Source organism: Camelus dromedarius, chromosome 10 (genome assembly GCF_036321535.1).
Source record: "Camelus dromedarius isolate mCamDro1 chromosome 10, mCamDro1.pat, whole genome shotgun sequence".
NCBI classification, from domain to species: domain Eukaryota; kingdom Metazoa; phylum Chordata; class Mammalia; order Artiodactyla; family Camelidae; genus Camelus; species Camelus dromedarius.
In genome coordinates, this window is record NC_087445.1 from 74135261 (window position 1) to 74150070 (window position 14810).

At 54.7% G+C, this 14810-nt stretch overlaps 1 protein-coding gene across 1 annotated transcript in view; it reads left to right on the top strand.

Annotated features, from left to right (window-relative positions):
• LAMC3 (laminin subunit gamma 3) overlaps positions 1–14810 on the top strand; it is a 58301-nt gene that overhangs the window by 33347 nt on the left and 10144 nt on the right. Inside the window, 11 exon segments of the mRNA XM_031450715.2 lie at positions 107–225; positions 2354–2572; positions 4249–4437; positions 7742–7987; positions 8849–9002; positions 9664–9676; positions 9678–9807; positions 10302–10480; positions 11796–11937; positions 12973–13178; positions 13555–13631. Of these exon segments, the coding sequence (XP_031306575.2) occupies positions 107–225; positions 2354–2572; positions 4249–4437; positions 7742–7987; positions 8849–9002; positions 9664–9676; positions 9678–9807; positions 10302–10480; positions 11796–11937; positions 12973–13178; positions 13555–13631 (1674 nt within the window).

The following is a 14810-nucleotide window of genomic DNA, read 5'->3' on the forward strand; positions in this document are numbered from 1 at the left end:
GAGTCCCCTGTAGTCTGGGGGCTCCTGCCCTCCCCACTCCTGCTGGAGGACTCTGGGCACCACCTGCCCTCGGCCCCCGGTCTGCTTTGACCCCTCCCTCTGCCAGGTTGCAGGAGACCTCCGAAGACGCGGACCCTCCGCTGCCCCCCTTCCACTTCCAGCGGCTGCTCGCCAATCTGACTGCTCTGCGCATCGGGGCCAGCGGCCAAAGCCCCAGCCCTTCCGGTCAGTAATGACAGGGACAACCCCAACCCCGACCCCCAAAGCCAGCTAGGCCCCCGGGGCTCTTTCTTGCATCACCTCGTTGAGTCCTCACAGTGTCCCCGTCTTACCACAAAGGGGTCTGAGGCTCAGAGAGGTCGAGACACTTGCCCAAGATCATATAACCCGCAAGGGCAGCAGGAGTGGTTGCTGAGAACAGAGGCAGGGGCTGAACAGGTGAGGGACCTGAGGATGGACAGCTCTGAGGGACAGGTGCTTGGTCTGGCGACAAAGCAACCGAGAACCTAGTGTGGTCACACTATGGCAGAGCCTACCTCTTCCAGGAGGCTGGACCCTAGAAAACCCTTGGTTGGTGCCAGCCAACCTGCTGCTGGCGCCCGCGGGGGGCCACGCCAGGATTCCTCAGGGCCAGTTCCTCCTGCTGGTCATCGGAGGCATTGCACCCAGAGGAGGCCTGGTTTCTAAACTCTGTCCAACGGCTTAAGTCCCCACACAGCTTCAAGGGAGATTTCTCACCACTTCGCGTCACTGGGTGATTGCCCTGAGGGTCGCCTGACTGTTCCTGGTCCCTCCCTCCTTCCTTAATGTACTTTCTCCTCCTCGTGGGCTCAGCCCCTTCTCTCCTGCCTCCTCCATGCCTGTCTGTGCCTAGACAGGCATCCTCAGTGCCCAGTTTTAGAATAGACCTTCCCTGTTTAACACCCCTTTTACTATCTGGAAATGGAATTCGCAGATATAACCCACCTAGACACAATTTTAAAACCAATAACATCCTAACTGTCATACACAGAATAAATAGAAGGAAAGTAAATGATATTTTAAAATTACCATATGAATTCCAAACAGTCATGCTTCTAGGGGGGTGATTCGCTCCTTTTGAGAAGTCTTGGCTTAGCTGGCCCCTTTGAGTGCAAGGCTTGGGGGTGGTAACCCAGCCCCCTCCAGCCCCAGACCCTCCTCTTTGGGGCTGTGGTTTAGTTAATCGCCTTCATCCTCATCACCCTTGCCAGCTCCCCAGAAGCCTCCCTGCTCCCCAGGTCCCCGAGGCCCCCTTGCAGGAATTTCATATTCAGTCTTTCCAGCAGCTTCCCAGAATTTCTGTCATTCACTCAACTGTCAGTTTTCAGATGTTTACGAGGCACCTACTTCTGCCAGGCCCGCGCTGGGGGTGAGCTGGAGACGCACGTGGACCAGGGGTGCTCATCTCACCTCTGACCCCCAGGCCTCCTCTTCCCGCTGGTGACATTCTGGGGTGTCTCTCTCCAGACCTTTCTGTGTGATCACACAGCATAATGTTCGGCCACTTGCTTGTTTCAGCTCACAGTCCGTCTTGGAGGTGGATGCTTGTCTTACACATAAGAAAGGCTGGCTCTCTGTATTCACCAAGTATCGTTCCGTGGCACAGATGCTCCCGAAAGTGGCACAGATGCTCCCCTAATTCATAGACGTTGACGTGGTTTCCAGCTTTTCACCATTGCCAACAGTGCTGCAGGGAGTAGCTTCTCGTAAAGGTCTTTGTGATCTTGTGTGAGTGTGTCTTTAGGACAGACTCCTCAAAATGGGAATGTTAGGTTGAAGACGACACATTTCATCTTCTGACACGTGATGCCGAGTTTTCCTTCCTATGTTCTGACGACAAGTGCCCCCCCGCCACTGTCCACCTGCTGGGGTTGCTCTCCAGTGTCTACAGTTGGTTGTTTTTATATTTTGCCCAGAGTTTCTGGCTGTTTTCTGTGGGTACATTGGTGTGGTAGGAGTCCCTCCTCTTGTGTTCATACTAGATTTGTATTCGTATGTCCACTTGCGGGAGTTCCCTTCACCCCCTCCTCCACGCTCACACATCTTTAAAATACTCCCCAATCTGGGGGGCGTGAATGGTATCAGTGTTTCAATGTACACGTCTCTAATAACCTGTGAGAGTGAACGTCTTTCTGTCTCCCAGCCATACCTTTTTCTCATTCTGAAAATTACCTATTTTTCCTTTGCCCTTTGTTTTTTAAAAATTATAATTGATCCATGGATTGTCTGTATACACGTGGGCCGGTAACCCTTTGCCTGTTACATTTGTGATGGTTTGGGGGAGAAACACATGCATGGAACTCTCTCCCCTCTCTCCCTCCTCTCTCTGCAGGCCAACTGTTCCTGACTGAGGTCAGGCTCACGTCGGCCCAGCGGGGGACGTCCCCCCCAGCCCCCTGGGTGGAGACTTGCTCATGTCCCAGGGGGTACACGGGCCAGTTCTGTGAATCCTGTGCTCCAGGATACAAGAGGGAGACACCACGGGGGGGTCCCTATGCCAGCTGTGTTCCCTGCACCTGTAACCAACATGGCACCTGTGACCCCAACACAGGTGAGTCTCCTGGTACCCCACCCTAAGGCTGCCTGGGCCACCCTCTGAACAGCGGAATGAGTACTGACCTGAACGGGGCTGGCTGTGTGACTGTATGAGTGATCACTAAAAACAACACTAATGAAATGGTGTCCTTGAGTTTCTCCACGTGCTAGGCACCCTTTGATACACTGAATCATTGAATCCTGCAAAAGCCCCTGCGGGTCCAGGAACCTCTCCTGTCCCATCTTACAGGTGAGGGACCTGAGGTGCAGGGAGGCTGCATGGCCAGTAGGTGGCAGCGCTGCTCCTCCCTGAAGTTCGCTACCAGCTGTTCATCCCCACTTGTACCAGAGGGAAACCCCGGGAGAGCCCTCGCCCACAGTCACTGGGCAGGAGATGCCGGACCGGCCAGGGCTGGACACCAGGCTCTCTCCACCCCACACCACACGCCTCTCACACGGGAGGTGGGAGGGTCAGCACTCAGCTGCCTCTGAAAAGGGAGATGCCTGCTCAGCTTTTCTCAAGCTGGATGCTGGAGCTGACAAAGGACAGTAACCTGAGGACCGGCAGGCCAGCCAGGGCGGGCAAGTTTGTGCACTGTGGGGGCCCCTCCCTTCTTGTGCCCATGGCAGGCATCACTAATCGAGCCAGATGCGGCCTCACAGTCCTTCCATGCAAGTGCTCCAGGGTAGACATCTCATGAGACGGGACTAGTTTGTCATCCCTCAGAGCCCCTTGCCCTGACACATCTTCCAGCTCCATTTGGGCAAGTCCTCATCTGTGAAATGGGCCCAGCAGCCACGGCTGCCCACAAGGAGGAAGGAGGAGTAATGAGCTTGAGGATGCTGGGCTGAGGAGGGGACTGTGGAAAGAAAGGCAGGCGTGACAGCTCCCCCTGGTGCCACCCCTGCCCACCTTGTCCACCCTGGATTCCCCTTTCTTCCCCCTGCTCACCTTGGTCCCTGCTGGAGGCCTCTTGCTTAACCCCTTCTCAGCCAGGCTCCTCACTCGGTCCCTGGCAGTGGGACCTCCCTCCCGGCTCCCCAGGCTCTGAGCAGACTCCAGGTGCTGTGGGGCTGGAGAAGGGGGTTTGCAGAATCCTCTTTATGAGGACCCAGTGGGAAGAGGGAGTTTTGTTCTGTGAGACCAGGCAACCTCTGGGAAGCCACAGACACCCCTAAATGGGGAGCCTCACATCAAAGCCAGAGTCCTGGGTCTGTGTCATTCTCGCTTTTGGTCCCTGAAGTGAAAAGGACACGGAGGAAGGAGAAAAGGAAAACTGAGACTAAACTCTGGGAGTGTCTTTGCTGGTTCAGTGATAGGTTTTGGAATACAAAGTAATAATGATGACGGTCAAAATAATTGTGTGCCAGAGACTGCGCAGGGCGCTTTGACTGCATGGTCTCATTGAATCCTGATGAAACCCTTTGAGGTCAGTTCCCCTGTTACGCCCATTTTGCAGGTGAGGTTGTCGAGGCCCAGGGGTGCCCAGGTTCACACAGTCAGTAAGTGGCGGATGCGAACTCAGGGTGGACACTTCCTCCCTGGGCCGTGCCGCCTCCGTCTTGGAGGGTTCCCACCCCAGTTCTGGTTGGAATGTGCTCTGTGACCCCCATGACCAAAGAAGCCTGCCCGCTGTGTCTGGAGTGTCAGGGCTCAGGCAGTGGTAACCAGGTGTTTGCCTTGCCCCTCAGGGATCTGCCTGTGCGGCCACCACACCGAGGGTCCGTCCTGTGAGCGCTGCTTGCCAGGTTTCTATGGCAACCCCTTCACAGGCCACGCCGATGACTGCCAGCCCTGCCCGTGCCCCGGACAGTCGGCCTGCACGACCCTCCCAGAGAACGGGGAGGTGGTGTGTACCCACTGCCCTCCAGGCCAGAGAGGTGAGTGGCTCACGCCCAGGGGCCCCGCCTCTGCCTGGGCTCCAGGAGTGAGTCCTGGGTTTGGCATGTGGCAGATGAGGGAGGGCCCAGCTTAGAGGCGACAGATATGACCTCTGGAGACACTGAGTCCCATAGCCCCTTGGCCAGAGCTCCTGGATGCTGTGGGTTCCAGGCAGAACTGGGGCCGATGAGCACGTCCAGGCGAGCTTTTGGAAATTCTCACGTCTGGCCCTGGCCCCGTAGAGCCTGGTTTAGTAACTTAAGATGGAGGCCAGGAATCTGTATTCCTCTCAAACTCCCTGGCTGATTCTGATACGCAGTTAAGGAAAACCTGATTGAACTTTCAGCTTAAAAAAAAGAAATGTCACCAGATAATGTGTGACCCGGAGGTGTCCCTCCCCCCAACCCTCCCCCCATTCCTCATTCCGGCTCCGGGCCCAGGGCCACCCTAGGCATCTGATTTTTTTTTTAAGGTGTTATCCGCATACCCTATAATTACCCTTTTAAAGCATACAACTTGATTTTTTTTTGGTATATTCCATTACTGATTTCTAAAATGTTGGCAAAATATGCATAACATAAAATTGCCATTTTAACCATTTTTAAAAACTTTTAAATTTTTAACATATTTTTAACCATTTTTAAGTGTGCAGTTCAGTGGTGTTAAGTACACTCACAGTGTTGCGTGACCGTCGCCACCACCCATCCACAGAACTCTTTTAATCATCCTAAATAGGAAATCCATATCCATTAAACTATTAATAGCTCCCCCTCCCCCAGCCCCTGACGCGCACCATTCTAGTTTCTGTCTCTGATTTTGACTGTTCCAGATACTTCATGTAAGTGGCGTCGTACGATATTTGTCCTCTTGTGTCTGGCTTGTTTCACTTGGCGTAATGTCTCCAAGTTTCCCAGGCATCTGTTTCTATGTTTGGTACCCGTGGCTGCATCAGGACAGCCTTGGTCCTGCCAAACGTCTGCTTTGTTGGGATCACTCTGAAAGCAGCTCCCTGACCGCTAGCAGGGCTGGGGGGAGGCCCCAGAGCAAGGGTCGCAAGAACTGAGGGAACGAGGTCGCACCTCAGGACCCTGCCCACCCCCGCCATCAGGCTGCCGCTCCGTTTCCATAACCTTCCCCACATCTTCAGTTTCCCTGCCTGTGGCTTTCCCTGGTCTGCCACATGAGGGGACCCCAGTCAGAGAGCGTGGACAGTTAGGGAAGTTACCCAAGGGAGGACTTCAGGGAGCAGGGCGCTGCAGTGCGCGGAGGGAACCCTGGGAGGGATGCCTGGGGTGGCCCTCAGGCCCCGGGGCTTTGGCCAGCCTCTGTCTTTATCACACCAGCGTCCGTCGGGCCCTGCCAGAGCCCCGCATGCAGAGAGCTCACCGGGACAACCTGAGTCGGGCCTGACCAGGGTCAAGTCCTGACCCCTGCCTGCTTCACTTGCCTACCATCCTGACTGCTCGCAGCTGCCTCCTGCCCTGGGAGCTGTCTTCACCTGGTCCCAAGTGGATGGCGAGTTAACTGCGGGGCCGCATTCTTCGTCACCGACTTCAGTCACCCCCTTGCTCTTCTTATTCCATTTCTATTTCAGAGTCTTAAAGCCACGCACTAACCTCTACCTTGACTCCACGCAGATTTTGCTTTTTCTTCCTTTTCTTTTCTTTTTTCCCCCTTCTCTTCCTTAGTGGTCCTCCTCTCCATTTTCAAGGTTGCCCGCCTTTAGTAGTTTTAACTTGATTTCAACTGGACCAATGAGCCTTGAGGAGGCAGGGAGCCCACAAGTATTTTTCACAATGACAGTAGCTATTTTTAAATCATACAGTTAGCGCATACTCATCATAACACTGTAACGTATTTGTAAAAGCGTAAAGAGGAACGTGAATGTGGGAGCAAGCAAGAAGACAACTTAAGGTGCCCCTCATCCTGCCACCCCCAGAGTTACCCCAGTTTTCTATTTCATGCAGATACACACAGAGAGGTGGGTGTGTTTACCAAGAACGGGCTGACATTGTGTGAAATACATGGTACTGTGTGAAATAGATGTTCTTTTATGCCCCATCTGTGTCCAGAGTGGACCTCCCAGGCCACGACCCTCCAGAAGCCTCCTCACACACCATCTTTTTTGAGATTCACAGTGACCCTAGGGCTGGAAGATGAGGCAGCAGCCCAAGATCAAACCCAGGAAGCAGGGCAGGCATTGGAAATGAATAGTCCAAAGGAAGTTCTGAAACCATGAGAAGGAGAAAAGGCAAAGGGGGTGTATACATCTATCAAAATTCATCAAATTGTACATCTGAAATATGGGTAGTTTACTGTACAGGAATCATCCCACAATAAAGCCATTAAAAAAGAAAAGGCAAAGGAGTCAGAAACCACACATGAAAAGGCAACACAACTAAGAGAGGGAGATACGAGAGAGGATGATGAAGAGGATGGTCAAGAGGAGGGTGAGAGTGAAGATGGAGACGAGGAAGGTGATGATGAAGAGAGTGATGATCAAGATGAGGATGAAGACAGTGTTCAAGTTGATGACAGTAGCAATGAAGATGATGGACGACAACGATGATGGTGGATGATATCCGTGACAAAGATGGTCAAGACGAAGATGATGTTGACCAAGGTGATGATGACAATGAAGATAATCAAGTTGACGACAATGATGAACATCAAGATGGTGATGAAGATGAAGGTAATGATGAAGATGAGGGGTGGTGAATGATGACCAAGAGTGATGATCAAGGTTATGATGAAGACAGTGATCAAGTTGATGACAATAATGATGAAGATGATGATGATGACAAAGATGGTCAAGATGAAGATGTTGTTGACCAAGGTGATGATGATGATGTTGATGAAGATGAAGATGATGGTCAAGACACTGACGAAGAGACCAGTGATAGTGAGGAGAATGTCAATGAAGACATGATGAGGAGGGTGATGATGGTGAATGCGTGACGACAGCCACTCCTGTTGAGCATGAACCATGTGCTAAGTGCTTTGCACAAATTATCTCACCAAACCTTCTCAACAGTCCTTTGAGATGGCTGCCATTATTGTCCCCACTTTGCAGACAAGGAGCCCAAGTTCGGAGAGGCACCGTGGTTTGCCCAAGACCACACAGTCAGCTGATGGCCCAGCTGGAACCTGGCTCTGGGTCAGCCTGACCTGGGACCCCGTGCTCAGCTCCACAAGGATACTTGAGGGAGCTCGCTTTGGCTCATGCCCACCCTCACCCCTCGTGAACCCAGCTGGCAGGTTTCCTCATTCCTGCCCCTCCACAACAGACTTCTCTTTTCCCAGGGCGGCGCTGTGAGATCTGTGATGATGGCTTTTTTGGGGACCCTCTGGGGCTCTCTGGGGCCCCAAAGCCCTGCCAGCTGTGTCAGTGCAGTGGGAACGTGGACCCCAATGCTGTGGGCAACTGTGACCCCCTGTCTGGCCACTGCCTGCAATGCCTGCACAACACGACAGGTGCCTACTGTGAGCACTGTCAGGAAGGCTTCTACAGTCGAGCGCTGCGTCCTCGGCCCACAGACAAATGCGTGCGTGAGTACCTGCCTTCCAAACCCATGGGGTGGGGCACGGTGGGCCTGTTCTCCACCAGATGCAGCCGGCTGCTCTGCAAGGCTGTGCAACCTTAAGCAGATGACTCACCTTCTCTGTTGCCTTATCAAGAAAGTGCAAGGGATTGCTATTCTCCAAGGTCTTTCAGCTTTGGGATCTGATCACCTCTGACCCAGGGATTTTTTTTTTCCTGCTTTGATAAGTTAGCGCTCATCTCATGCTCCACAGTTGGCACATAAGATTGTCCCAAATGGCCTGCGGCACTCATCATGTTTGTCCTGCCCCCAGGCTTCCAATCCGGCTGTGCCTCCCCACCAAGATGCTCTTCTACCCCCTCCACTGCCTGGGTTAGCGCTCAGCCCTCTGTCCTCTCTTGGAGCGCCACCGTGTGCGGCAGCCCATGGGTGGCTTCCATGCTGCAGGGAGCAGTTCAGCATTTGCCCCAAAGTCCCTTGTTCCTGAGACCCTGCTCCACATAGCATCTGTCAGCCTCTTGTTTTATGGGGCCCAGGAGAGCAGAGTCAAGTGACCCAAAACAGTGGGTACAGGGGTCTACCCGTGACTCCCAACTGAGTTTCTGAGCTTCTCTCCAGCCTGTGGGGGCTCAGGGCAGGCCCAGAAGGGCCATCTGGGGCCACGACTATTCTGGGCTGTCTCTCCAAGGGCATAGAGCATGGGCTGGGCTCAGGCTTCCATGAGGCTTTTTTCAGAGACAGCTTAGGAGTCTGAGTGGAATGTGAGTCATCTACATGGACTCCTCATCTTCTGTCTCTCCTGGACCCCCAAAGGTTGGACAGATGATCTGCATGGTTCCCCAACACTCTTTCCTGCTCCCCTCTGCAGCCTGCAGCTGTAACCCAGGGGGCTCGGTCAGTGAACAGCGACCCTGCGACCCAGTGACCGGCCAATGTTCCTGCCTGCCTCATGTGACTGGACGGGACTGTGGCCACTGCAGCCCTGGCTTCTACGACCTCCAGCCCGGGAGGGGCTGCCAGAGGTGGGTGGGGCTAGGCTGTGGGCGCCGTTCCCCTGGGTGTCTCTCCAGCATGGAAGACGTCATCAGGGAGCCTCCAGGGAGGGGCCTGGCTTGGCATGTGTTGTCCCAGGCCCGCTGCCAGGTACAGTGTGCCCTGCACTGGTGAGGGACAAAGGGATGGTCCCTGGGGGGTCAGATTCATGGCCCTGCCAACCCAGGATGTAGGCCAAGAGCAACCCTAAGGGATGTCCAGGTGGGCAGGGCCGTTTGGTCTCTGATTCCCTTCTCAGTAACTCCATCACTCTGTCCCCTTTGTGGCCACAGCAGCACCTTAGATAGTGTCTTCGGGGAGCAGTGGAGCACTCCAGGGAAGTGCCCAGTGAAGCAAACTGGTGTCTGTTCTTACCAGACACCTCAAGCCTTTAATATGCTAACTGCATTGTGACTTTCCAGCCAAGGTGTATGGTCCAAGATGTACCTATGTCCCCATTCCTTGGTGGGGGGGGGCAGCCTTTTGTGAGATGTGCTTCCTAGGACACAGCTTGGGGAAGCTGCCTGACAGGGAACAACGTGGAGCTGGGGCCTTGTCAGCAGAGGGCATGAGCCGAAGTCCCCTCCATCAGCCTTCATCAGCAGAGGCTGCAGAGCTTGTCTCAGACACGGGTTCCTTCCCTTATCATAGCTGTAAGTGCCACCCCGCTGGGCTCCCAGGGGGACCAGTGCCACCCCAAGACCGGGCAGTGCCCCTGCCGTCCAGGCGTCGAGGGCCAAGCCTGCGACAGATGCCAGCTGGGTTTCTTCGGCTTCTCCATCAAGGGCTGCCGAGGTAAGGAAGCCGGGGCCTCCCCGGGCTGCCCGAAGAGTGGGGCCTGAGGCTTCTGGGCAAAGAGGACCAGTGGGGAAGATGGCAGTGCAGCAGGAGAGAGAGATCAGGTACGGGGCAGGTCTTAGAACCGCTGTGGAAACATGGAGTGAGTGAGAGAGGATGGTGAAGGGGGCCAAGAACCGAGTCCTGGTCTCCACACATTCCTGTGTGCCTGGGGCCGTCAGGTCGCCTCTCGGGGCCTCAGTTCCCTCATTTGCACGGTTGGGCTGCATGGCAGTCCTGTGCCTGGCTGGTCCTCAGATCCCTGAGACGCTGAGCTAACTCAGGCTTTTAGTCGTCATCTCTGACCTTCTGAATCAGGCTCCTGGGAAGGGATGTACTTGAGCTGCGCATGGGGGTCTGGAGCAGCCCGGTGGGTGGGTGCAGGGGACTTGGGGGTTCCGGTGTGGAGTGGCCATCAGGGCACCCAGCGCTCTCTGTCCCGGCCCGCCCAGCCTGCAGGTGCTCCCCACTGGGTGCCGCCTCGGCGCAGTGCCATGAGAACAGCACGTGCGTGTGCAGGCCCGGCTTTGTGGGCTACAAGTGTGACCGCTGCCAGGACAACTTCTTCCTCACGGCCAGCGGCGCCCGCTGCCAGGAGTGCCCGTCCTGCTACGCCCTGGTGAAGGAGGAGGTGAGCCTGCCCCGTCCAGGCCTTGCCCAGGCCCGCTCCATCTTCTGTTCGTTCCACGCCCCCAGCGAGCGCCCACTCGTCCACAACTCTCAGGCCTTCTGGGACCACCGGCTGCCTCCACCCTGCGCCCACTCAGCCATCTGGCCTATGTCAACCCTCCCCCACCCTTCCCCGGCTCCTGGGTGGACAGGAGAAGAGTGGCTCCTGCTGCGTGTCCCTCCCGACCACCCAGGACAAGGCCTCACACTTGCTCGAGTTCAGTGGGGCTGAGACCATAGATGGCCCTTTGTGGGCAGGGTTGCTGGGCAGGTGATGTCCATTCTGGGGCACAAGTAGAATTTCAAGCAGGGAGGGCTGCGGTGCAGGGGTCAGGAGCACGACCTCTGGGATTCCCCTCCCCGCAGCCCCATAAGTGGTCACACGCCCAGGCAGGGGACAGCCTTGGTAAGCTTCAGTGGCTCCTACTCCAAAATGGAGGCAGTTCAGGCCTGCAACCCCTTACCTGAAACCAATGAGGCCAGCTTTCAGAATGACAGCTCTGTAGAAAGATCAGATGGCATGTAGAGTTTCAGGTACCACCCCCCGGGGCGCCTGGGCCGGCCCCCTTGTCAAACCCGTTAATGCATCTGTAGGAAAACGGGGGAATATTCACACCCCAGGGGCAAGTACAGGCCCCCAGTAGCCTCGTTCAGAACAGTGCTGTTTCTAAATGAGTTCAGGATTCTTTGAACCTGATTTTGCCGTCAAATAAGGAATGGGAAGCTTTGTGGGTTTTCAGAGCATTTTGGACTTTGGAATCAAGGAGAGAGCTTAGGACCTCTATCCCCTAGCCTACAGGGTGCTCACAGGATGAAGATGAGCTGGTGCATGGCCGGTGGTTACTCTTGCCTGGCTTCTGGCAAGTGCTCCGTGAACGCATTTGTTGTTCATATGATTGGAAAAACAGTGCTAGGAGATGTTGCTGCTCACTCAGTCTGCAGGCGTCACATGCCTGCTCTGCCCAAGTCCTGGGAACACAGCAGGACAGACAGAAATCCCCCCGGGGCTTCCCTTCCCATCCCTCCCTCAGTAGGGCAGAGGTGTGGTCGACCGAATGCCAGCATGTGCCGTGGGTGTGAGAGGGGAAGGAACAGCTCTGAGGACAGGTGGGCACAGCTGGGTCTCAGCGGTCCTGTGTGTCCTTAGCTTTGAGGCCAGGGTGGGGTTGGAGAAGGCAACGCCTGGGGATGCCAGACCAGGCAGAAGCCAGGAGGAAGTGTCCAGGCAGGACTTCAGGCCACCAACCTCACACACCTTCCTTCCCTGACCCCTCCAGGCTGCCAAGCTGAAGGCCAGGCTGACCTTGATGGAGGGGTGGCTACAGGGATCCGACTGTGGCAGGCCCTGGGGACCACTGGACATTTTGCAGGGAGAAGCCCCAAGGGGGGACGTCTACCAGGGCCACCACCTGCAGCAAGGTATGGCAGGAGAGCAGTGCAGAATGCTGGGAGGCAAGAGGAGGGCGCTGGCTGGTCAGATGCCCCATTTGGAGCCCTTCAGTCTGGCCTCAGGATGCGTGGAAGGCTCTGGGCTTGCCCTAGGGAAACCCACTTGCTGGGAGAGCTTGTCTGACCTCCCCAACTAAGCTCCTCTTGTGATGCAGTCCTGTCGCCCCACGGACCTCTCTTTATCAGTATCCTCAATGCCCCTCTTCCAGTTGTGCTTGGTAGCTTTATTAATATCCGTCTCTGACTATAGCATCGGTCCCCACGCTCCCTGCCCCACCCAGCCTGTACCCATAAACTCAGGGAGGACAGGGGTTGGGTTCATTGATTCACTCAACAAACACTCACCAAGGCGCTGTCCAGGTGCTGAACAGGTATCGTTCCTGCTGTCTTGACTGTTGGCCATTTTGCTCACTGCTGTATCCCCAGCATAGAAGGTAAATGAGTAAATAAGAAAAAAGACTCATTAAATCCAGGTGGAATTTGACCCTGAGACACTGAAATTTAGGGAGCATCAAAAGTAAATTTGTCATTTTGTAAAATTTCACGTTCACAAGCACCTGTACTCCTGTAGCAGCCATAGGTGAGCTGAGCACCTGTTAGCAAGACTCTCAGAATAGGGAGCTATCAGGTGCTGGGCATAAAAACGCCTACACTCAGCCACGCTTCAATTACAGAGCTGACTCAAGGCGGGATTTGCCTGCTGTCTCAGATTCAGGAATTGTTTGCTGCGGCTCTAGAAGGCCTGGGACTTTCCAGTCTGTCGTCTGTGGCTGACTCCCTGTGTGTGGGACCTTGGGTCATGATTCGCCTTCTCTGGGCTTCAGCCTTTGCATCTGTAAAATGGGGAGGCTCTTCCTTTAGAACTGACTGGTGGTACTCAGGCCTGGTGATGGAGTTAAGCTGTGCCCGGGGGAGTGGAGGACACAGATGGGGCCCATTGAGGGTGGGGGTTTTATTGTAAAGTCTCAACTGCTCTGTGACCCCCAATCTATGGGCTTTCTTCAGGGGCCCAGGAAGCTTTCCTGGAGCAGGTGGCAGGCCTGGAGGGTGCTGTGAAGGCTGCCCGGGAGCAACTACAGGCACTGAGCCGGAGTGCCGGCTGTGCCCAGGCCGGAGACGAGAAGACCTGCGTCCAGCTGGCAGACCTCGAGGTGGCGCTGGAGTCCTCAGAAGAGGAGATTCTGCACGCAGCCACCGTCCTTGCGTCTCTGGTACCCCAGAGGACCCCTCCCTGACCCCTCCCCACACGCACTGAGCCTGGGCATGCCTCCCCACTTTGGGAAGGCTCAGTTTTCTCATCTGCAAAACAGGGGATCACACAGGGCCTCCCCTGCTGATTCAGTGAGATGTTTGCAAAGAATGAGGCACATTCCAAGCAGACAGCGAATGCCCAGCAAGCGGTAGGCGTCGTTACTGCTGTTTGCACGCTCTAGGGCCCCACTCACTGGATGCTGCCCTTGTAGCTGGCTGTGAGCGTTTGCAAAATAAGTGGCGCAGTCAATCCTGCCCGGTGACTTAGCTGGATGTGGCCCCTGCCCTTCAGGGGTGAGTCGTCAGTTTCCTCCTATTTCCCTCTTGTCTCTAAAGGTGATTCCTCAGGAAGGGCCCAGCCAGCCTGCCAACTGGAGCCACCTGGCCACAGAGGCCCGTGCCCTCGCCAGGAGGTGAGCCCCCATACCCCAGGGAGCTTGATGGTGAGGCCCTGTCCACACCATGAAGGGAGCCCAGTCCTCCTGGGAGCTTCCAGGGTCACGGCCAGCCATAGAGGCACCCCCACCCCAGGAGTTGGAATCAGATGAGTACAGAGCTGCCTGGTTGGGAGGAAATGTCACCACCATGGGAAGGACAGGTGTGCAAGGAAGTGTGAGCCCAGAGATATGGGGGTGGGGGTGGAGTTCTGCTATATTGAGCTATAATGCACATACCTTCAAGTCAAGTGTACAATTCAGTGGTTTTCAGTATATTCACAGAATATTCACAGAATTGTGCAACCATCCCCACAATCAGTTTTAGAACATTCTCCTTACCCCAGAAACAAGTCCTGCACCTTTAGGCATCACTCCCCATTTCTCCTCCCCCTCCTCAGCCTCTTTTAACCACTGATCTACTTTCTATCTCTATAGATTTGCCAATCTGGACATTTCACAAAAATGGAATCATACAATTTGTGGTCTTTTGTGTCTAGCTTGTTTCACTTAGCATGATATTTTCCAAGTTCATCCATATTGTACCATATATCACTACTTCATCCTTTTTATGACCAAATAATACTCCACTGTACTGGAGTGCTGTTTTGTTTATCCAGTCATCTGTTGATGGACATTTGGGTTGTTCCACCCATTGCCTTTAAGAAGCAACTTAAGATCCTAAAAACAAGAAGCAATCTGTCCCTTTAGCTGTGCTTTAGACCCATTTTACAGATGAGAAAACAGAGAAGTTAAAGGACTTGCTTAAGGACACATAGTTAGAAGTGGTAGAGCCGGGATTCAAGTGCAGGCTGTGTTGACCACTCTCTTCTGTGCTGTCTTTATTAGGGTGACCATGCAATTTATTGTCCAAACTGAGATTTTATGTGTGATAAAAGGCCCTTTAATCATTATGCCAGGACAACGGGCATAAACCCTACATAACAGGAACAGGCACCTGGGTCCCCATCCCATCAGTCTTCACTGTATATCAGGCAGAAGGAGGAAGGGAGCCTGGCCCCCCATTGCTGTACTTTTTGGGGAGGCTGTACTCTCTTCGGGACGGCAAGAGGCTCGTGCAGTGGCGGGTGAGGCCAGGTGCACAGCTGCACCTGCGACTGTGTGAGCTCTTGGTGATGGCTGGGCGGGTGTTTTCAG